The sequence below is a fragment of the Lynx canadensis genome, chromosome A2 (assembly GCF_007474595.2).
Source record: "Lynx canadensis isolate LIC74 chromosome A2, mLynCan4.pri.v2, whole genome shotgun sequence".
Lineage (NCBI taxonomy): Eukaryota > Metazoa > Chordata > Mammalia > Carnivora > Felidae > Lynx > Lynx canadensis.
The window spans coordinates 95,446,806-95,470,805 of record NC_044304.2 but is presented as its reverse complement, the minus strand read 5'-3'; the positions used below and the strand labels follow the sequence as shown (position 1 = coordinate 95,470,805).

The window sequence follows — 24,000 nt, the reverse complement described above, 5'->3', positions numbered from 1 at the left end:
GCTGTTGATTTTGGCTCAGGTCATGATCTCCCTGTTTCTGAGTTCAAGCCGTGTATTGGGCTCTGCTCTAACAGTACAGAGCCTGCTTGTGATTCACTCTTTCCCTCTCTACCTCTCTCTCTGTCTCTCTCTGTCTCTCTCTCTCTCTCTCAAAAATAAATAAATAAACTTAAAAAAAAAAAAGAATTGGGGGGAGTAAGAAAAAAGTGGGGATTCTAGAACCAAAAATAACCCTGATCATTGGTCTATAATATTTTATAGGAATCCCAGAGATTTTTATGATACTTTCAGTCCATCTGTAAAACTGATGAAAAGTATCCCTAAAGAAAAGAATTATATTTTAACACTGTCTACTCAAACAGGACTGCTTAAAACAGTTGGAATAAAACTGGAACCTGAGTTTTGTCTTTTAGTGACTAGAAAGCTTCAGTAGGCTTCCATTGGTGCTATTGCCACTGCCGAATCAGAACCCGGTGGCCTTAAGGCCTGAAAAATATTTGCTGATTTTATTGCCTGGGGGCTTCCCAGGTCCAGGGAAGCTGCCAAGACTACCACTCCTCCTCTTCCTCCCTGTCCCCCTCCCCCCCCCCCAGCCACCTCCTACCACTACTACGGCGTAGACAGTGACTATTACTGTCACTCCATAAGGTAGACAGATTCAAGACAAAACTCATGTTCTCCCTGCTTCTGAATGTCAGCTTCTCTGATCATACAGTGATAAGCCCTCCATCTATCCTTCCCCCTCACTGTGTATTTTGTGTGCAGTGCAGTGGGAACTTGAAGCAGGAACTGTGAAAGTCAGACCTACCAGTGACTCTGTTTAAAGGAAAAATGATCTTGACCGAAGCCAGCTTGCCAGACATTGAAACCTGTCACCACCTTTCCCTTACTGACACTACCGGGGCGTTCTCTCCAGCCCCGGGGTCTGCAAACTTGTTAGCACTATTAGTGCCCCTTAGTATCTGAAGCCACTGAGATGGACCCGAAAGAACCTTTGACAACCATGTTTGACTTGCTTCCAGTGGAAAGCCAGTTCCACTTTTGGCAAAGGCCTGAGACCCTAGGTTGCCAGCAAAAAAGAAGCCATAAAGTTCTATATATGTTGTGCCTTCAGATATTACTTCTTGGTTTCTGGCGTTGTTTCACTGAAATTATGTTCTGTTTACTCTGTGTTTGTTACTTTGGCATAAAGAAAAGGGACAATGCTGCACCCTAGTGTCATTTCTAAAGTACTTGAGAAATGATTTCTGTCCCCACTGCCATTTATAGGTTTTGTGCTCTGTCAGTCTTTCCAGTACAAATGTCAACTTTTAAGGCTTATATTCAGCTGTCCAAATACTGAAACTTGATGCAAGCACTTGTTAATGGACCTATCAGAATTTCACAACACTCATATATGGGCCATAAAAGTTCATACTGGATATTAAACTGAAAAAAAATTTTTTTGAGGAAAGCCACATTCACATTCTCTTAAGGGCAGAAATGTTTCTGCACTTGGAGACATTTATACTTTCAAAGAACAACAAGTACTTTGAAAGTGAAACTAAATGCTTTTAGCTCGTGACATTTTAGAGCATTTTTAGGAGCAGAGTCATAGTTAAATGGAAACAAAATATTGGATTTGGAATAAGGAGAACTGGGTTCACTCGAGTGAGCTGAACTCACTGTGTGACTTTGGCAGTTGATTTCACTCCTGTCCTTAGTTTCCACATCTATAAAAAGGAAGTAATAACTGACCTACATGTCTCAGAAGGTCGTTATGAGATCAGAGGAGGTGATAGATTTAAAAATACTTTTGAAAGTTATTTATATAGGTAGCTATGTATATATACATGTAATTATATACCACATATACACATACATACAGAGACGCTGTTTCTTTAAGGGCTTTTGGCAGTCAGCTGCCCATATCGCCAGATTTATTTCGACATAAGTATATTCAAAGCTGCAAATAAAAAGATTTTAAATTATTACTAAGAATTATTATAACTGATTTCTAGATGATTGGTGATGATATGCAAAAAATGATATACAAATGGCTAAAAAGCTGAAAATAAAAGGAAGAAAATTTTTAAAGTTTTTAATAAGTATTCTTTTTTCTTCCTCTGCCTATTCCATTCTATCCAAACACACACATTGATGTCCTTTAATAATCAATAGTGAGGGGCGCCTGGGTGGCATAGTCGGTTAAGCGTCCGACTTCAGCCAGGTCACGATCTCGCGGTCTGTGAGTTCGAGCCCCGCGTCGGGCTCTGGGCTGATGGCTCGGAGCCTGGAGCCTGTTTCCGATTCTGTGTCTCCCTCTCTCTCTGCCCCTCCCCCGTTCATGCTCGGTCTCTCTCTGTCCCAAAAATAAATAAAAAAAAAAACGTTAGAAAAAAAAAATATATATAAAAAAAAAATAATAATAATCAATAGTGATATCTTTTTTCTCTTTGCTCTTATTCTAGATCTTGCTATTAAGCAAATTTGTATGTTGCCCAAGTCATTTCCATTCATTTGTTCTGGTAAATATGTCCAAGAATCTGTCTTTATTTGCCTCAACAACATGGCTTTCCCAGCATGTCCAACAGATACAGGCATACAGTGTCTTTCCCCGGACACCCAGTAACAGGTGCAATTATGGTATGGGTATTTGCTCTTCCCAGGTGAGGTCTGTGACCTGGGCTCTGCTGAAATAAGGGAAGGAGGAACAAAGCCTTACAGAGAGCCTGTGATTTTCACCACCACATCTTCCTAAAACCTGGGAAACCCAATCAGGAGAACATATCTCAGGACCTTAGTCCCAGGCCAGCACCATCTCTAACTGTAGTTAAAGTAATTTGGTCATGGGGCACCTGGCTGGCTCGGTCAGTAGAGCATGTGCCTCTTGATCTCAGGGTTGTAAGTTTGAACCCACGTTGGGTGTAGAGATTACTTAAAGATAAAATCTTAAAAAATAATAGTTTGGTCAATTTGAAAGCTATATATTCTGTCCACTAAATTATAACTTTTAGTTCGGAGTTAATCAGAGTCTGTAAGTGAGATGTAATTTCTTGCGTCCCTTAACTTCCCTTGTTCAAACCTACTTACTATCTATACATAAAATTTAAATAACATCTCTATAGTGTATAAGTTGCATAAGGCCACTAACAATATTTCTGAAGAACCTCAAGTCACATATCAGTAGGACTCAAGCAGTTCATATTTTTAGCGTGATAGCAATGCATTGCCCACACATTTTAGATTAATAGCATTATTTTCTTCTCATGATAATAATAATGGGTAATGTATTGATATTGACAAGTACTGTTTATCAGGCACTGTGCTATGCACTTTATGTAAATTATTGCTGTAAATTATCATTTTTTTCTTTTATTTGTTTATTTTGAGAGAGAGAGAGAGAGAGAGAGCGAGCGAGCATGCGTGCTTGAGCAGGGCAGGAGCAGAGGGAGAGAGAGAATCCTAAGTAGGCTTCACACTTAGTGCAAAGCCTGATGCAGGGCTCAGTATCACAACCAGGAGATAATGACCTGAGCCGGAATCAAGACTCGGACGGTAAACCAACTGAGCCACCCAGGCACCCCTAAATTGTCGATGTCAATAAAGAAAGACACTAAAAAAGAAGCTAACTAATTTGTCCTTACCTAGCAATAAGTGGTAGATGCAGAATTTGAACCTAGGTCTACCTTTTCTAAAGCCTGTGCTGTTTTTTTTAATTTATTTTTTGTATTTGAGTATAGTTGACACACAATATCTATGCTGTTTCTATATCATTGGATCCACTCTCCATGTTTCTGATTCCAGAATGATTTTCAGCAGAAACATAAATGATACTGTCTCTCGTTATTGTTTACTCTGGAATACCATAAAATAGTTTGGTAATATAAAATATATATAAGCTAAATTTAATTCAGTTAATTTGAAATTAAATTATAAAATAGCATGTGCACAAGATTAACGTACTTTTTAGCCTCTTTTTGGTCTGATTCTAGTGTATATAATTACTGTTTGGAGAATTATTCTTTAACCAAAAGTGCAACCAAATTTATGTGTTAATCATGTTAGATGAGCATCATAAAGCATGTCAGTATGAGTGTTTGATCAGAATACAAAAAGCATTCTCGGGTGTAAAGGAAATATTATATGCTCTTATGAGCCTCCTTTGAACATATAGGTTCTACTCTGTCAGTACATCAGGACTTACTGGTAATATAATAATTTCCATTTCTGCATCATCCTATATATTTGGTATCTGCTACCAGAGTAATCTTTTATCTCTTCCCAGTGAATTATACAATTCTCCCCTGAGATCACCCTGTGATCACCATACTGCAATAGGACAGAAAGAGATGAGAATCCCGCCAGTAATATAACTGAGGGGCTCCTGGGCTCTGTGTCCCCCATACTTGCCTCTTAGACTGTACCATCATCTAGAATTTGGTAGGAAAACAGCTTCAGCATAGCATCTAATGCTTATGTTCACATGTGGTTCTTTTGTAGTGTAATTGGACTCCCAGGAGAAGAAGACTGGCCCAGAGATGTCGCCCTTCCCAGACAGGCTTTTCACTCAAAATCTCCTCAACCAATTGAGAAGTTCGTAACAGATATTGATGAACAAGGCAAAGACCTACTCCTGGTAAGTTCATGCGGTGCAGAGTTGGTCTGCACTGGGTGGATGAGAGCCTTGCCCTGTCCACTGGGTGGTCTGCTAGGTGGTGGGCACAGCATCAGTTCAGCATCATGTGCCACAACCACACAGGGCCGAGGCCACAACCTCTCTGCAGCTTTCATTTCCACACCTGCAGCAGCTGGTGGCTTTTGATTCTGGAATGTCTTCATTTCCTATAGAAAGAGAAAGAGAAAGAGTCTGATCCACAAACTTTCAATCTGCCATCTTTAAATGTTCATTTGAATGCAGCCTTTGAAGCCTCTCAAATTCATCTAGACATATGCTTCTAATAAGTATTGAATGTGCCATGCACATATAAAATACCTCACTGAAAATAAGGACTCGTGTTCAGCTTAAGATTCAGACTCGTAATATTTGGCCTTGTATGTAATTCCCTAACGTGGAGGACAGAAAAGTAGGTAGAGGAGTATACCTGTTGAGCTACTCTTGGTGTTCAGAACCCAGTGACTGATGAGTGTTTCCTTTACCTACTGAATAACAACCTATGATAGCTAGCCAAGAAAGTACTCCTAGACCTGGAGGAGCTAGTGCTCCCATTCTGTCAGTATATTCTAAATTTCAAATATAGACCTAAGAGTCTATAGGTCTCAGTAGAAATGTTATACCTTAGCTCTGTGTGGACACAGCCATTGATTGGCATGTTTGCAGAGCCACGGATTCTAACAGTGAAAGCCCTAAGTCCCATCTTCACCTGATGGGGGCTCATTTTCTGATGCTTACTCTACGGTTCCCTCCACTGCCGCATTATGGAGAAGGACAGCTATTTTCCCTCCCCACCGTTTATTTCTAAGACACTCACTGAGAACTTTGGCCCACATCCTTTGAAACAAATTCTTATTAGAAGGGAGAATATTCTCCTATACAAAAACTCACTATATATACACACTTGCTGGCTCACCTACTATTTAGGAAAATTTTTTCTTGGTTTCAATTAACAGACAAGTATTTGCATTACCTTAAGAAAAGGAGGTTTGATGGCATGTTTCATGTGGCCTGGAAGTGAAAAGCCATCCAGAGTGTAAATGCTCTCCCAGTCCTGCTAAAAGCATCACCTGCTCTTAGCAACTCTGCTTTTCTCTGCCCTGCAGGCCTTTTCTCCTCTTCATTGTTTCTTTTCAGTTGTGCTGTCTGCTCCCCTTAACTTTGGCTGGCCCCTGACTATCAGAATTTCAGCTAACTCATGGATCCTTTCAGCTCTAACCCCCACCACTAACATTTGCTCTGTTAGTATTTCCTACATCAGATTCCTGAAAGGAAGAATGTAGCTGACACGCCTCACCTTTTTGCCAACCCATGATATGGGTTGCTGCCTAGGGCCTGCATTCCTGGTCCAGTCAGCTGTGCTAGGAGGGAGGGAGGGATGATGTGTTATAAAATATGGCCACCATAGGCTTTCCTTTTCAGCAAGAACTCTGAATGAAATGCTCCTCTTAGAAGAAGATTCTGGACAGTCAGTCACAATGATAAACAACTTTAGTAGTGAAGTATTCCACTTCTTCAGCTACTGGGACATCCAAAGACAACTCAGAGTCTCTCAACATCATTAGGAATCACCAAAAGGAACTTAAAATGTAAAGCTAGCAGACAGTGCCACATGCTCATTCATTCAGTGTCTCCACTGGTGGTTCTGGCTTTCAAAGTCAGACCACACACTAGTGCTGGACTAGAGAAGTAGCAGGAAACAAAGAAGAAAAAGGAACAAAGAAACTACCAAAGAGAGAAGGAAGAGGGTGGACAAGGAGTGTCAACAGAGATTAGAAAAAGCAAAGGAAGGGAATAAGAAGCAGATCCAGTGACCTCAGGACTAGAAGCAACTTAAGGACAAAACATAGTAATCCGAGGGCATTCAGGGAAAGGATAGCCCAAGACTTCAAAGCCTAGAACCCCCTGAAAGCTCTCACTGTTTCATCCTAGAGGGACAGAAGGTAGAACTATTATAATGCAGAAGAAAGCAGGCTGTTCAGTACCAGATAGGCAGCTGAGATCCCGGCAGGACTTGTTGCCTCTATTGAAATTTATTCAGTAAGGAAGGAAAGTGAAGGGTATTTTAGGAAGTTGTTTTATTTAAGATACAACATTTAAAAGTTTAGCACTATGAGAGTTGTCCTTTGTTTTATCTGAAATAAAGGCTGACTATATAATGCTCAGCCATGTATGAATGGATATATGCATTGACATTTATAAATGCTCTCACATACATATGTAAGTTGGGCATAGTAATAAGACCATTCAGAGGAAAAATTATTTTTTAACAACCAGAACCTACCCATCTTTACAAGCTTTGTCCCCTCCATCATGGTTAACTGGAGAGGCCGAGTACTTATTCTCTTGCTGAAAAAAGTTTTACAGTTTCTGCTGTCTAACTGCTTTCAGGGCCTAAGGTATATATTTGTGGGGGCTGGCGGAGGGGACGGTCCTTGGATTAGTCTACTTTTGGTGCATAACCAACAACCCCCCAGAAATCTCACTAGCGTACAACAGTAAACATTTATTTCTTGCTCATGGGTCCGCAGATGGATAGACAGCTCTGCTTCAGCCTATGGGTCAAGTACAGGTCTTCTCCATGTGTCTCATTCTAGGGCCCAGAACAAGAGGGGCTTTGGCTCCCCAAGGCCTGTTTTTCTCATAACAGTTGTTATGATGCTCCCAGAAGGGCAAGCAGAAACACATGATGCCCCTGAAGGCCTAGGCTTGGAAGAGGCACCCTGCTACTTCTGTCCACATTCCATTGGCCAAAGCAAGTTATGTGGTCAAGGCCAACTCTAATAGAGGGAAGAACACTCCTCCCATGAAGGAAGGGTGGGAAGAAGGAGGATATGTGCTGAAAAATGATCCAGTCCATGATAGTATTCAACCCTTGACTAAATAGCAATCCCAGAAGCTCATTTTATAAGACGGTTATTTGGCAAGTAAATTAGATTTTCTTAGAGAAACAAGATTTTGGATTAATTCTCAAGTCATCCAAATTGCTCTGTTGAAGTAGAGCAATGATAGAACTTAGCCACCATTTCTATGCTCTGTAGAACATAAAGGATTAAGACTTCCAACTGGAGATTCTCACACACTTCCACATTAGGCTAAGGATTTCTCCTTCTCTCCACCATCTTCCCAGCTCTAAGCCATCAAGATAGTTGTGGGGACAGGCTTCCTCCGAGACAGTCCTCTAGGGACATGTCTCTCTATCTTGAACGTATTCCCACAACATTTTTTTTCTTCTTTCCTATGTCCTAGGGATTACATTGGCTGCTTCTTTCTCTAATGCCGCTACCTAATTTTCTCCTTCCTAGACTCTGGGAAGAGAGAACCCAGGCTTAAGAGTTCTGCCCCTGCTCTTCTGTCCTTACAGAATTCAGCCCATGCAAAGCTTTTCTCGCAATGTTTATTGCTGTTAGGGACAGTAGAACCATTCTGCCACCAAGCTCCCTCATCTGCTTGCCCTTTGGCTCTTTGGTTTTCAGGAGACACTATGAGAAACTGGCATCCATGGACTGGTGGGGAGTTCAGGATAAATAAGATTTCAGGGGACCCAAATTTGCCTGGAATTATATATAGAGTTTTCTATTTGTGTTTTTCTAGGTCAGTAGCATTCAACAGAGTGTTAAAGGGTCCCTAATCGTCAAGATCTGATGGAGACTTTGAGGTCCTTGAGGGCAAAAACCCAGATTAAATGGAAGTCAGCATAACCATGATAATGTTAAGTCTTCAGATTACATAGAGGACTGAAATTCATAGACGTGTCAGATACCCAGCTCACTTAAGTGGGCACTGCATCACAAAGATGGAGAAGCTGGTAGAGTTTCTCTCCTACTTGTGTGTTCCTGGGCAATGGATGGGTCTTACTCATCCTCCACTAGTGCTTACCACCTGCTAGTCACTCTGGAGGTGTTGGTGGAAGGACAGGAGGAGGATGTGAAGAACAGGATTACCTGGGGTTGGCGTGGAAATGGAACTAAGATTAGGGAAGCATTGTGTCTAATTGATTATGAATCGTCAGTTTGAGAATGGAGATTGCTGCCCCAGAGGTTCACCTTCCCCCTCCCCCCGCCGCCAACCCTTTCACCTTCTACCTATACTTGAGTTGACAGCCTGGAATAGAGTTTAGTACCAGAACTGAACCTAATGGACATTGCTGCTGCCCATGAGGCACCTAGACGTGCACCAGAGGAAGGAATCATTTCCTCTGGATGGTGCAGCCCTGGGCCAGAGTGCACAACTTGCTAGCAGGTCAGGGTAAGTTGGGCCTAGGTTTTAGCCCTTACTTGCCCTCCTTAATAGAGAAAACCTTTATTTCCTGCTTTAAAATGTATTTCCTTTTTTTGTTTTCTTGTTATTTTGTTTTGCTTTTGATATTAGAAATATGTCAGAAACAAGGGCGCCTGGGTAGCTCAGTTGGTTAAGCATCCGACTTCAGCTCAGGTCATGATCTCCCAGTTCGTGAGTTTGAGCCCCGCGTCGGGCTCTGTGCTGACAGCTCCGAGCCTGGAGCCTGCTTCAGATTCTGTGTCTCCCTCTCTCTCTGCCCCTCCCCCACTTATGCTCTGTCTCTCTCTGTCTCTCAAAAATAAATAAACGTTGAAAAAAAAATATGTCAGAAATTGTTACTGTAGTTTAGTAATTACCCTCTTACCCCTAAACAAGACAACTCCGATCCATTCCTGACTCATCAACAAACCTTGGGGAAGAGTAAAAAGTTAGGGTGACATCTCTGACTACAGCACTAAGTTTTCTAGCATTAGAAAAATCACTACCTAGGGGTTCCTGGGTGGCTCAGTCAGTTAAGCGTCCAACGTTGGCTCAGGTCGCCCCCTTATCGGGCTCTCTGCTGTCAGCACAGAGCCCGCTTCGAGTCCTCTGTCCCCCTCTCTGTTTGCCCCTCCTCTTCTTGTGCTCCCTCTATCTCAAAAATAACTAAACTTAGAGAAAGAAAAATCACTACCTAAATAAAGTTATATACATACTATGATAATACTAATAATATCTTTTAAAGGACCTGGGATAGGTAGAAGAGAAAGCCTGGGGAGGTAAAAGTACACAGGCAACCCAAAAGCTATTGCTTTTTCCTGAAGGGCAGTTTATACATTGAGGACATATATAAGATGGCTACTGTCTACATTTTATTTAGTGTCCCATGAAGTAGATACTCATTCTGATTCTAGACACACTTAATTCATGGCAATGAACAAATGTGTAACTGTGTAAACACATTATTTAAATGGACATGTTTTATGTCAATTATTTTTTTTCTTTATCACAGAAGTGCCTAACCTTTAATCCGGCCAAAAGAATATCTGCCTACAGTGCCCTGTCTCACCCCTACTTCCATGATCTGGAGAGGTGCAAGGAGAATCTGGATTCCCGTCTGCCTCCCAGCCAGAACAGCTCAGAGATGAATACAGCCTGAGGTCCCGACGGCCATCTTGAGCTGATCACCGGGAGAACACCCCCGGGGGCTGATGGGCCCCCCCCTGAGTAAGCCCCACAGAGCCACTGAGGATCACTGGCTGGGGACCTTCTAGTTGCCGTCGTCTGGACGGGCTCTGCTTCTCCATGGAAACCGCCTAGTTTACTGTTTTGAAATCAATGCAAGAGCGATTGCAGCTTTATGTTCATTCGTTTGTTTGTTTGTTTGTCTGTTTGTTTGTTTGTTTCAAGAACCTGGAAAAATTCCAGAAGAGAAGCTGCTGACCAATTGTGCTGCCATTTCATTTTTCTAATCTTGAATGCTGCCAGTGTGGAGTGAGCAATCCAGGCACAGCTGAGTTATGATGTAATCTTTCTGCAGCTGCCTGAGCCTGCTTTGGTACTTTTGAGTGAGAGTGTGCACGCGCGTGTGCATGTGCATGCATGCGTGCGTATGTGTGTGCGTGAGATTCTTGATTTCTTAAAGTGTTACTTTCTGTAAACAACAAGAATAATTGAATTTTAAAGACTCAAAGTGACCTATAAATAACAGGTGTCTATTGACTAAAGGTGATTTACCAGAATGGGCTTCTCAAATTACACAGTTGAACCTATGTCCTCAGAATTTCTTTTATGGCCAAAAACAGTAAATTTGTTAGAAGTAAAATATTCACTATCTAGATGAAGTTTTATACACACAACAAAAGGAAAAAAAAATGCTAGTATCTTTTAAGAGACCTGTTTTTTAAAGCATACATGCTATTTACTCTTGATAAAAGCTGAAAATTACTCACTGTAAGCCCATTTTAACCTGTATTATATGCTTTGTTATTTCTTTTGAAAAACACCCTATAAGCTTTTTCTTACTTGCTATAGATTTAGGGAGTGTACCTCAAATAGGTAAAATGGTCAAAAAAAAAAAAAAAAACAATTAGAGAAAGCCTTTATTTCCTGATTTGAAATGTTTCCTTTTTGGATTCTGTTGTTACTTTATTTTGTTTTTTTGATTTTAGGAATTTGTCAGAAACTGTTTCCTGTTTTGGCTCAGAGAATAGCTTTCTCTGACAAGACAGGAATACCATTTAAGTTTTCCCTATTACACTGTACTTTTTCTGCCATGCACTGCCTTGTTTGCAGAGTTTCCATCTTATCTCCTAGGGCCTCTAGTATATATTACTACCATTACATAACTAATAACAGATTGTTTAAGCCGTTCCCATGCACCTCCTGCTTGCTTTCTTTCAGTGAACCTTTTGTAAATAGTTAGATTCAGATTGTGGCTTAATGGATCCAATTTTTCAGCCCTAACAGGGTCCCCTAGGCTCTCACTCCAGTGTGATCTTCCCACCCAGCATTTGTTGTTGTTCCCTAGGCAGTGAGTGGAGGATTGGCTCTTCTCTATCACCAGCACATAGATTGCCTTAAACTGTTACTTAGTGTTTTACAATTTTTTTAGAAGATGTCCGTGTAGAATCGGAGAGAATGTCTTTAACTATTTTTTTTTAGACGTATATATTTACCCTATAAAATGATCTTTTCTCCATCTCCCAGGCTGTGCTTATTTCTAGTGCCTGTGCATACTCCCTCTCCGTGCAGAGCCAGCCTGACCTGGGCATTGTGAACAGCTTTACTTTTTCTCTCGCCATTTTCTCTACCGTTCTTTATATTTCATGTCATCATCTCTGCCTTATGTGTGGTTAGTGCTCAGTTAGCTCAAGTAACCCGAAGACACAAAGATGAAGTATCCTTTTGGAAGTTTAGCTGTCTTTGCTCTCTGACTCATGTTTTGAGTACATGCAACAGATAGGCTATGTTTAGAGTTAGGGTTGTCAAAGAATGAACATTGCTTCACTCAGTAGAAAATGTTCCAGTTGATGTTTATATATTGTCTAGCCTTACTGAATTCTTCACAGCTTAATATTCTATACTACCATGATGAACAAGGGAAAAATTAAGACTTTTCTCCTTGAAAGCTTTTTGGGTTGGAAATTACTCTTTTTTTAATATGTATACTGTTTAACATTTTTCTAATTCAGTAACTTGAAGAGCAGGAAAATTGGTCTAAAGCTAGATATGAATGAGAAGATGGGCCACAAGAATGTTTGATGCTTTCTTCCTTGTTGACAATATTGCTTATGTTTTGTCATCACTGTAAATGCTTGAGATATAATGAATCCACAGCAGTCAGGGCAATGTCTCCCCTGGAAAAGTGATTTCTACCTTTCCTTTGAAGACATTTTTTGCTGGGCCCTAGAAATTCAATTTTAAAACTCAATATAAGTACTGATTTCATCATGCGCTTTCTGGTTAGTGTCCATGGCTAGAGTGAACATAAGTTGAGTTTCTGCTTTTTTCAGGTTTTCATAAGTTCTCTCAAGAAAAATGCAGCCGTTCTGAACTGGAATTTTTCAGCATTCTTGGGAATTCTAAACAAGTAGAGAGCTCCACTTTATTTCTAGCATATACTTTTGGTTCATTTCTCAGTAGTGTTTATGAAGAAAACTTAAAGCACAAACATTTTGGCATGAGATTCATTAGATGCTTGGCAAATTATCCCCTGAGAGGCAGAAGGAGAGGGTATCTGGCCTCTCTGACCCCAGCTCTTCCATCTGTGTGGTTCTTGCAGTTGAGTGATTACCCTCGTTTTATGTCTTTTACATCCAGGCTCACCAGTTCTGAAATCCAGATGCCACATGAGCACCCTTCCCATTAGGGCACTTTGAAGCATATAGCAGCATAGGAATTTACTGAATACAGCTTATTCTTCTGTGACATATGGTTTCAAACGTCTTTGCCAAAAGCCAAGCAGTGGTCAGCTAAAAAGTCATACTGCCCCAGGGATATACTGAAGCAGCTTATATCAATAAAAATACGGTGTCAGATTCAAAATCACATTTATATTCACATTTGAGGGCTGGTGCTAAAATGTGCCTGATAGTTTCTATATGATAATTGTTCTCTTAGGGCCCAGGCATTGTGGGAACCATAGTGCATGATGAAGTTGTAACAATCCCATTTAAGAATAAGAGAGAAACCTGTCCATTTCAGCATCATAAGCTATCATGTGGCAAAGGTAATAAAGCCCTAATCTTACAAACTTAAAAACACAATACCCAGTGCATTGGCACCTCCCACTTTGTCTCTCCTTGAAAGTAGATAAGAACCCAAGAAACAGAGAACCTTTAACCTTTAAACAAGACGTCGGAGCCATTTCATCCCTCTGTATTCTCATGATTCTCTCTCAGGAATCACACACTAGGAATGGCATACTTTTCATTTAGCCCAAGGTGTCTTACTAAAATAAAAATAGTTCAAAATATTTACCTAAGAATAGAATCTCAGCCATTTAGTTTTAAGTAAAAATGAAAATTTCAGAATGCATGGGATGTTAATATCCTAAAGAAAATGTACACCTCTCAATAGAAATTTATCACTTGACTCCAGAACGCGATACTGTCCATCTTGATGGGGGGGAAAAAAACAACCAAATAGTACCAAATATTTTGAATCTTTAATTATGTATTTAAATTGAGCTTTTAACTATATGCCTCTTAAGGTCAGTAATGGCAGTCCTCATGCCATTATGGAAATTAAAATCATGTAAGCTTCCTAATATCACAAACATATTAAAATTCTTCTTTCCAAATAATTGCTTTTAAGTGACAACTTGGCTATTTTTATGATAAGCGCAGAAGAGAGTGTCTCACATTTTCCAAAAGCAGGCTTTTGTTGCATAGTCAGGTCTAGGAAAAAGTAATATTAAAAGTTAATAAGCTGCTGTAATTACTTAATTGTGTTAGTACAGTAACTATAGAATATTCACCTTGGAAAGTAAATGTTGAGACATTATAAGTTCTTAGGTATTGACAGAATTCAAAAGAATGCATGTTTTACATTGTGACACATAAAAACAGTGTCTTTATTTTAAAAAATAAAGATGGTAGCATGATTTCTAAATCTTTAAAAGGCATAAAATAATGGACAATGGATAGAGGAAATTCTAGAGAAAATGAAGGTATTCAAAGAAGGATAGTTTCAAAGTTAGATATATTTTGAAGGATAAATATTTATTAGCAAATATATTGTAAGAATTTCTATTAAAGTCATCCGGCAACTATGAAGTTGATAACGTTCCAAAACATGTTTTATGGAAAAGCCTTTCCAAGCAGTTACCATTTCAAAGGATGACCTGAGCAAACTACCATACTCCTTACTTCGTGGGAAGAAGCAGCCATGTGAAACTAACGCTTGTTATGCAAGCCTAAGAATGTTCACTTTAAATAATAATAATAATAAATTTTAAAAAGGCACATATATCCTGTGCCACCAAGATTTTTTGAAAACTGGTAAAACCCAAATCCTTGATCATATGCACTTGATACATTCAGATGTATGATATGGAACATAGCTACATGTTTCCACAGTAGAAAAACTTACTGAGACTGCAAAAGGCTATCACGCAATAGAAGTCCCCAGGTAATTAGTAGTGGTGTTCTCTTCAAAAGCATACAAAAATAGCATTTTCATTTCTTATTAATGCAATTTTCAACCTAGTTGTGTTACATACCTATATCTCAAGCATTTCTGACTTGTACTTTTTCAGAAAATAAGCCACAATATTCCTTTGGCCTTTTCTATCTTCTGACCTTTGTAAACAACAGAAATGTAGAAAGAGGAGGGGTCTGATTTTTTAAATGTTTTTTTTTCCTCAGTTTGTTTGTTTGTTTGTTTTAATGACGTATGAATCAGCTCTTCAAAATGTTTTGTTTCTTAGCATTCCCAGGGAGTTGAGATAAATGAATGAACTTCCATCAACATATTTATGTTTCCTTGATACTGGTGCTCTGGCTGTCAAGAAGAAAACAAGAGCCTCTTGAAAACTAATACAGGCTTTTTTCAATCATCTATTTAAATATTATTACAGCAGTTTGAAGGTTATATGGTGGGAAAGTGAGATGATTTTTCTTGGAAACCTCTATTTTAAAATTCACACTGTCCTAAGACATGGGCTTTCTTCTTTTATTCCAGTATTTTCCACAAGGTGACACTTTGGGGCTGGGGGCCTGGGGGTGGGGGTGGGGGCTACGGAGGGGGAAATCTGAGCAAAGCTAAAGAGGTACTTCTAAAAACTTCATTCTAACTTTGTTTTTCTGCACATATTTTACTCTTGCTTAGCACTTGTTTGTCAGGATGATGAACAGTGTTCGTAACATTCTATAACTTAAATATTTTAGTTGTTAGCTAGGTTCTGAATGATGATCTGCAGGGAAGTTGTTCTTGATAATGGATAATATACCCATTTTGATCATTTAAGTGCATCAAGAGAGCCTAATCATCCATTTTTTCAAGAAGCATTTTTTTAAGGTATTTAATTACCTTACTTTTATAGGTGCAGAAGTTACAAGGATGTACAGGCTTATTAGCTAAAAGGCAACTCTCATCTGTGAGCAGGGTAGTTTTGTTAGGAATGTAAAACTCCTCCAGTGGCCTCAGCCAAAAATACCTATGCCCACTGTCTGCTGTTCTCATATTTCCTACCGTGATGGTCTTTTAAACACTGATTAAAATTTTAAATCCTAATTTAAAGATCAGATAAGCAAAGAAGTAACATCAGTATGTAAGTACACAAAACTATTTTTTTCTAAAGAATTGCCATGCTGAAATACAGCCCTTAAATGCTAAAAGACCTGGTAATTTTTTTTTTTTTACGTTTATGTAATCACAAGTGTAAATTCACAAGAAATTCTAATTTTTTAAAAGTCCTGTCCAAGCATGTGAGCATAATAACCTAGGAATATATTTACATAAATCTTTAATTTCTCCATTAGTGAAATTCTTTGGCAACTACATATATATATGTGTGTGTGTGTGTGTGTGTGTGTGTGTGTGTATATATATATATATACATATGTATATATGTATACACACACATACACACACACACACACACACTCCTGTGTTTTAATTCACAGGTCTGCTCAGAGACGCATTACCCCCAGATGATTTTAGTTAATTTTAGAAATCATTTTCCTCAATAAGTGTCACAGAAATTTAGGAGGAAGGAACTAGTACTTTTCAGAGTTTCCTTATTAGCACGGCATAACAGAAGGCAGTTTATTCCTTCTGAGTGGCAGAAACTCAATCCTGCCTGCCTAACTTTCCTGCAGAGTAGCAGGCAGGCGAGTCTCACCAATTCATACTGAATCAAAATGGGGCTGTCACCCTAGGGGCTGTCAAAAGCTCTTCGGGAACCCAGCCTCGTCCCTCTGCTCAGAATCCCACCGAAGTAGATTCCAATTTAAGCCCCTAAATGGAAGGCCGAATTCCAACCTCGAGTCTGTTATCAGTTGGGCCAGTCTGAACTCTATTTGCTCGCGGTGAACACTTGAGGCCCACCTGAAAACCCTCTGGGAGCGCTGCGCCGTCACTCCGCCCCTTTGGCCGCAGAGAGGCAGTGGGCGGAGCTGGGTGGGTCCCGCTCGCCGCTCACCTGTTCGTGCCTGAGATGACGTACAGACCCGGAGGGCTACTGTCCGAGGTCCATGTGCCCTGCTGCTGTTTCAGAAGCACCTGTTCTGCCGTCTTAGGAAATAGAATGCCCCTAGAAGCAAACGGGTGTCTTCTGTGCATAAGTAAGTACAACACAATTCTTCGAAAGTTCGGGTATAAAGAGATGCTGGTCTGTATGAAGCGTCTACCAGGCATCTCTCAAGCTCTAAGCTCAGCTTTTTTTTTTTGTTTGTTTTAAAGAGAAGATGTATAATTACAGGAAAGATTTTTTATTTTTTTATTTTCTATCATTCTACATATACGATGGCAAAAGATAATGCGTGGAAGAGTTTTGTTTTGAAAATGTGTTTATTTTCTGCTTAGGCAAAAGCTCCTAACTCTTTCGTTTCTGATTTCTTCTTTTGTTTTTGTCGAATAGTTAAAGGTATGTAAGCAAATTATCTCATGTAGTGTAGGGGATTTTCCTGTTTGGAGGAAACTTTTGTGTGAATTGTTTTGTCAAGCAAATAATCAACCCCTTCTCTACTTGAGGAGTTTGAATTGTCACATACAGGTTTCCTTAAAGGGGGCACATAACTGTACATATTGCTATAAAGAACTGTGACCGTAGCACTAATGAGCAAGCATAGAGCCCCACACAGTTCATTTAATTTCTAACGCTCTGTGGTTTCTGGCCAAATTCTGTTGACATGCTTAGGTTACGGTCCTGAAGATACCCTTTGTACCCTTAACTTGAAGTTTTCTACTCTTAAGTAGTTGAGATGCAATAATATGTATTAGCTAGCAATATTTCTGTGATCACCAGCAACTCTTGATTTAACCTAGAAGTCTCTGAATAATTAAAATAAATCCCAGCAGTAATACATTTCTTGAACCACCCTCCGCCCCAGGTGCATTATATAGCTTGTCATCTTGGTCCTGTGTTTGCAACAATGTATACGTGAATATTAGAGTTCCTCACTTAACTTTGTATTCATGTGTTTTCCTATGACCAGTAATAAATATATTAGTTAGTACATGGAATAAATAGCAGCAACAACACCTAGAATCAGCACTTAACAAGGTGGGGAATTTCTATTTCAAGTTTTTCTGCATTTGCGTAAATTATTTCTGTTATTATTCATGTATGTTATTTATTTCTGAATCACACTAGTCCTGTGAAAGTGCGTCTTAAAGGAGATGGCATTAGGATTTGCATTTAATGTTCATTACCATGGTCTTGATGGAGCTAAGTAAATTAAAATTAGACTAAGCCCCGAAATAAGCTGCATGCATTTTAACATGATTAGTAGAACTTAAGTTTGTAGGTGTGGTATTTTTGTATCTAGGTGTTTTATCATTATGTAAAGGAATTCAAGTGGAGGACTTTGTAGCTTTTTTGTCAAATATGCATATAGTATAGTGTGAAGATACAGCAAAAATTAAAACTTGAGATACAAAGCATCAGATACTGCCTTAATTTAGGGACTCTGCCAGATGGCCATCAGAGTAGAGGCCAGGCAGAGACAGGGGCTTGGGTGGTGCCTCCTCTTACCTGGCCTCGAGAAGAAGCTTCCCCCTGATATCTGGTGCCCTTCTGGTATCGTGTGCCGTAGTGGGAACAGGTGGTACTGTTGCAAGAACAGCGTGAGACTTTTCTGTAGAAGTACACTGTCAGCTTGTGCCTTGAGGCTTCCAGAATGTGTCGGGTGGAGAAGTTCAAGTTTCTGTGCTTCAAGCACCTTGGTTTTGTACAGAAGCGATTCACTCTGGTCATAAAAGCAAGGACTACATGTACAGTAGTCAACAATGGATTTTAACAACCGACAGTCCCCAGCACCTCAGAAGCATGTTGCATTTCTGGTATTTTAGGTTTTGATCTGAAGGTTAATTGGCAAGTGTCTGGTATAGAAGAAAAGTAGGTGTTAAGAAAAGCACAGTATTGGTTCCCGTAGAAATTAGAACTAGAGGGTTTATAGGATTATCATGTCAGAGATGTCTAAATGCATGTTTTCACTGTAAAATGTAGTAGCATAGTGTCTTTGCATTCCCATAGGGCCTAGTTAAAGCTTTTATTCGAGGTTTTCAGCAAAGCTGTCATACCCAGTGAGCTTTTTCTTTTCTTTTTTCTTTTGGCTTGTTTTTTTTTTTTTTTTTTTTTTGGACTTATAACAGAAAATGTGTTAAACGTAGGAAAAAAATCTTAATTTGGACACTTGACTTGTTGGTTTCTGTGTTTAAAGTCACGGTTCTGGAGTTGTAGAGATTGTGCATGTGCATGTGCACGTCCGATACTAATCTAGGCTGTGTGAACCAGCCCAGGATAACCGATGTCCTCCCAGGCCCTGCATCCTTCCTCCCTCCCTCCCACTGCTCCCTTCCCCTGACCCGTCCAGGCCTGTCTGCATGGTGCTCTTTATTCTCTTCGGCCACTCTCTGGGCATCAGGGACATGACAAGAGAGATGCTTTAGGCATCACGGGTGTGCCTGCCCAGGCTTGGCCACCACTTTTACTTGACCTTTGGCTGGGCACAGAGTGTGCTCACAACACCAATCACAGATACCCTCTAGCATGTTTGTATGCATCTTGATTTCCAAACCAAGTCCTCTACAGAGCATTCAGTTTTGGCTGTGGTACAAAGAAAAACTAAACAAGACTATAAACCACATTCCAGGCTGCTGTTTTCTATCCATCTACAGGACATACTTTTACTGTATTTCTTCATACTTGAAACTCATTCTGCTATTTTGATATCAGGGTACAGACTTACAAGGGTGCATGTTCCTTAAAGGTGCAAAATTACTCTCATTCCGTTTGCTCATGTTGCTACAGAATGCTGTTTTGGTGCTTTGAGTTGAGCAGGTCAAAGAAGCAGTGTGGAAATTCACTGCCTGGAACACAGTCTTACAAGAATGTTGGCAGATGGCTTGGTGTTAGATACTGCTTCTGCTCTTTTCTCTGTACACAAGGTTGAAAGTTACCACACTGGCCTGTCAGGTTCACCTGGGTATCCTTTCTCACAGAGCACAGAAACCCTGTGCTCTCCCCAAATGTGGGTGCGGTGCAGCTCTCTGAAAGCAGGGACCTTTCTACATACCAGATAATTTAGCCCCCAAAGAAAAATGGCTGTGGGTGTAGACAGGGGCAGGATGGGAAAGGCCCTCTCACTCTAGCAACCATCCCTCCATTCCGTACAGAAAGCTCTCCTGGGGCAACAAAAAAAAAAAAAAAAAGAAAGAAAGAAAGAAAGAAAAGAAAAAGTGAAAGAAAGAAAGCTTATCTGTTAAGATACCCCCTTCATAGCATCCTGAGCTAAATGATCTTGCTTCTTTCCCTTTAGGTAGTTTGAAAAGACAGGTCAGTTTATCTAGACTATTCCTACCTGAAGAGGAAAATAGAAAAGTAGATTGTTTGTATCATGTAAGCTATGTAATCCAAGGACTACCAAAACTTACATTAAATCCCCCATCACTAGAAATCTGTTTAAGTAGCTCAAGTAAAAGATGCTTTATGACCGGGACTGCCTGAGGTCAGAGGCAGCCATTCTAGCATGCGCCGTACTCTGAGACTTATTTGGAGAGAGAGAACTGCCAGTGCTGACGCTGTTACTGTGGCCAAGGTAGCACGTCAGAAAATTCAGAGGGTTGCAGATCACAGATCCTTTGGAAACTGGATGTCTTACCGGGTGCTAGAATGCAAATTTAGGTATTTATTGTCAGATAATGGAATTCATTGTTTTATAAGAATTAGTGTGGAAACGTCACTGTCCAGTTCATTGTTTTCACTTATGCACAAGCGAAATTGAAGCAAAAAGAGCAAATGGTTTGTATATTTGTCATACCTTTTGTATTTCTTACAATAAAAATATTGGTAGCAAATAAAAATAATAAAAAACCCAACAATCTTAGACTGCTTTCTTGGAGACGAATTACTATCCTAGCTATTTTTCTTTTTACTTAACGTAAAATGAATATAATTACGGTGAGTAAAGTAAGTTATAATTAAATAGCACATTTTAGCATGATGTTTTCAACTTTTGTTACAAGAGACTCCTTTTCGGGCTTCAGATGTGTTTAAAAACTAAATAGCAGCTCATTGAGCTTAAAGTTTCAGTAACAAATGTTTAATTAGCTCTTACTAGTTGACATGCTAAACTCTGACAACTCAAAAGTAAGACATGGCAGTCCTTTCCAAAGCTTACAGATGGGGAATGTGAAAAGGTTTGTATGACCAACTGCTGATAATCTGGAGATGAGCAGAGTTTTCCCACTGGAAATGATGCTTGAGTGGACTCAAAACCAAAAGTCAAGGTCTGCCAAGCATACAAGCAGAAATACTTTGCATTTGTAAAGGCATGCAATTATGAAAGAGGGAGCAGGAAGATTGGTGAGGCCACCCTGGGGGCAGTGGCTGTTAACATCTGGTTCATAACCTACAGAAAGACCTATAATCTCACAGCATGATCTGTTATACACACATGTGCACAGATCCACACATACATGTACTGGAAACTTACATTTCACAAAATTATGCTGGGTGCCCCACATGTTCTCTTTTCTATTTTGTTATTCTCCACTCTGAAAATACTGGTGGCAACTCACTAAACTGATCCCATAACCCCACTAATAGGCCACGACTTACAGTTTGAAAACAGTAAGGGGGGATGGGTATATGCACGAATCTGGAGGTGATGTCGAGAAGGGTTTAATATGCCATATAAAGGAATTTGGAACCACCAAAGGGTGTTAAAGAGGAAGACAATTTCTGTTGATGTGTGCCTCTTCTTGTTCGACTGCTTATATACAGAGTGACAGATGAAGCAGCTACTGAGTTATTAACACAGCAAATCAGAAGTGTTGCTTTCTCATTCATTCTCCTCTTCATGTATGATATCAGGGGTTTTTTTCTATAATTTATTTTTTTAATAATTTGCATCCAAGTTAGTTAGCACATGGTGCAACAATGACTTCAGGAATAGATTCCTTAAGCCCCTTACCCATTTAGCCCATCCCCCTTCCCACAACGCCTCCAGCAACCCTCTGTTCTCTATATTTAAGAGTCTCTTATGTTTTGTCCCCCTCCCTGTTTTTATATTATTTTTGCTTCCCTTCCCTTCTGATCATCTGTTTTGTATCTTAAAGTCCTCATATATGTGAAGTCATATGATATTTGTCTTTCTCTGACTAATTTTGCTTAACATAATATCCTCTAGTTCCATCCACATAGTTGCAAACAGCAAGATTTCATTCTTTTTGATTGCCGAGTAACACTCCATTATATATATATATATATATATATATATATATATATATATACCACATCTTCTTTATCCATCCATCCATCGATGGACATTTGGGCTCTTTCCATACTTTGGCTATTGTTGATACTGCTGCTATAAACATTGGGGTGCATGTGTCTCTTCAAAACAGCACACCTGTATACCTTGGATACATATCTAGTAGTGTAATTGCTGGGTCATAAGGTAGTTCTATTTTTAATTTTTTGGGGAACCTCCATACTGTTTTCCAGAGTGGCTGCACCAGTTTGCATTCTTACCAGCAGTGCAAAAGAGATCCTCTTTCTCCGCATCCTCACCAACATCTGTTGTTGCCTGAGTTGTTAATGTTAGCCATGTTGACAGGTGTGAGGTGGTATCTCCTTGTGGTTTTGATTTGTATTTCCCTGATGATGAGTGACGTTGAGCATTTTTTCATGTGTCGGTTGGCCATCTGGATGTCTTTGGAAAAGTGTCTATTCATGTCTTTTTCCCGTTTCTTCACTGGATTATTTGTTTTTTGGGTGTTGAGTTTGATAAGTTCTTTATAGATTTTGGATACTAACCCTTTATCTGATATGTCATTTGCAAATATCTTCTCCCACTCTGTTGTTTGCCTTTTAGTTTTGCTGATTGTTTCCTTTGCTGTGCAGAAGATTTTACTTTGCTGAGGTCCCAATAGCTCATTTTTGCTTTTGTTTCCCTTGCCTCTGGAGACGTGTTGAGTAAGAAGTTGCTGCGGCCAAAGTCAAAGAGGTTTTTGCCTGCTTTCTCCTCAAGGATTTTGATGGCTTCCTGTCTTAGGTTTAGGTCTTTCATCCATTTTGACTTTATTTTTGTGTATGGTGTAAGAAAGTGGTCCAGGTTCATTTTTCTGCATGTTGCTGTCCATTTTTCCCAGCACCATTTGCTGAAGAGACTGTCTTTGTTCCATTGGATATCCTTTCCTGCTTTGTCAAAGACTAGTTGGCCCTACATTTGTGGGTCCATTTCTGGGTTCTCTATTCTGTTCTGTTGATCTGAGTGTCTGTTTTTGTGCCAGTACCATACTGTCTGGATGATTACAGCTTTGTAATACAGCTTGAAGTCCGGGATTGTTGATGCTTCCTGCTTTGGTTTTCTTTTTCAAGATTGCTTTGGCTATTCGGGGTCTTTTCTGGTTCCATACAAATTTTAGGCTTATTTGTTCTAGCTCTGTGAAGAATGCTGGTGTTATTGTGATCGGGATTGCATGGAATATGTAGATTGCTTTGGGTAGTATTGACATTTTAGCCATATTTTTTCTTCCTATCCAGGAGCATGGAATATTTTTCCTTTTGTGTGTGTGTGTGTGTGTGTGTGTGTGTGTGTGTGTGTCTTCTTCTATTTCTTTCATAAGCTTTCTATAGTTTTCAGTGTATAGATTTTTCACCTCTTTGGTTAGATTTATTCCTAGGTATTTTATGGTTTTTGCTGCAATTGTAAATGGGATTGATTCCTTGATTTCTCTTTCTGTTCCTTCATTATTGGTATACAGGAATGCAACTGATTTTTGTGCATTGATTTTATATCCTGCAACTTTACTGATTATGGATCAGTTCTAGCAGTTTTTTGGTGGAATCTTTTGAGTTTTCCATATAGAGTATCATGTCATCTGCAAAGAGTGAAAGTTTGACCTCCTCCAGGCCAATTTGGATGCCTTTTATTTCTTTGTGTTGTCTGCAGAGGCTAAGACTTCCCATACTATGTTGAATAACAGTGGCAAAAGTGGACATCCCTGTCTTGTTCCTGACCTTAGGGGGAAAGCTCTGTTTTTCCCCATTGAGGATGATATTAGTGGCGGGTCTTTCATACATGGCTTTTAGGATCTCAAGGTATGATCCTTCTATCCCTACTTGAGGGTTTTTATCAAGAAAGGATGGTGTATTTTGTCACGTGCTTTCTCTGCATCTATTGAGAGGATCACGTGGTTCTTGTCCTTTCTTTTATTGATGTGATGTATCACACTGATTGTTTTGTGTATATTGAACCAGCCCTGCATCCCAGGTGTAAATCCTACTTGGTTGTGGTGAATAATGTTTTTAATGTGTTGTTGGATCCAGTTGGCTAGTATCTTGTTGAGGATTTTTGCATCCATGTTCATCAGGGAAATCGGTCTACAGTTCTCCTTTTTTAGTAGGGTCT

At 39.7% G+C, this 24,000-nt stretch overlaps 1 protein-coding gene across 2 annotated transcripts in view; it reads left to right on the top strand.

Annotated features, from left to right (window-relative positions):
- The window catches only part of CDK6 (cyclin dependent kinase 6), a 253,055-nt gene extending 239,582 nt beyond the window's left edge, over window positions 1-13,473 (top strand). For both annotated transcript variants that reach the window (XM_030307954.2, XM_030307955.1), the window contains exons 7-8: window positions 4,483-4,618; window positions 9,927-13,473. In XM_030307954.2, coding sequence (XP_030163814.1) covers window positions 4,483-4,618; window positions 9,927-10,073 — 283 coding nt within the window. In that variant the 3' untranslated portion in view covers window positions 10,074-13,473. The remainder of the gene's footprint in view (window positions 1-4,482; window positions 4,619-9,926) is intronic.
- The last annotated feature ends 10,527 nt before the right edge of the window (window positions 13,474-24,000 follow it).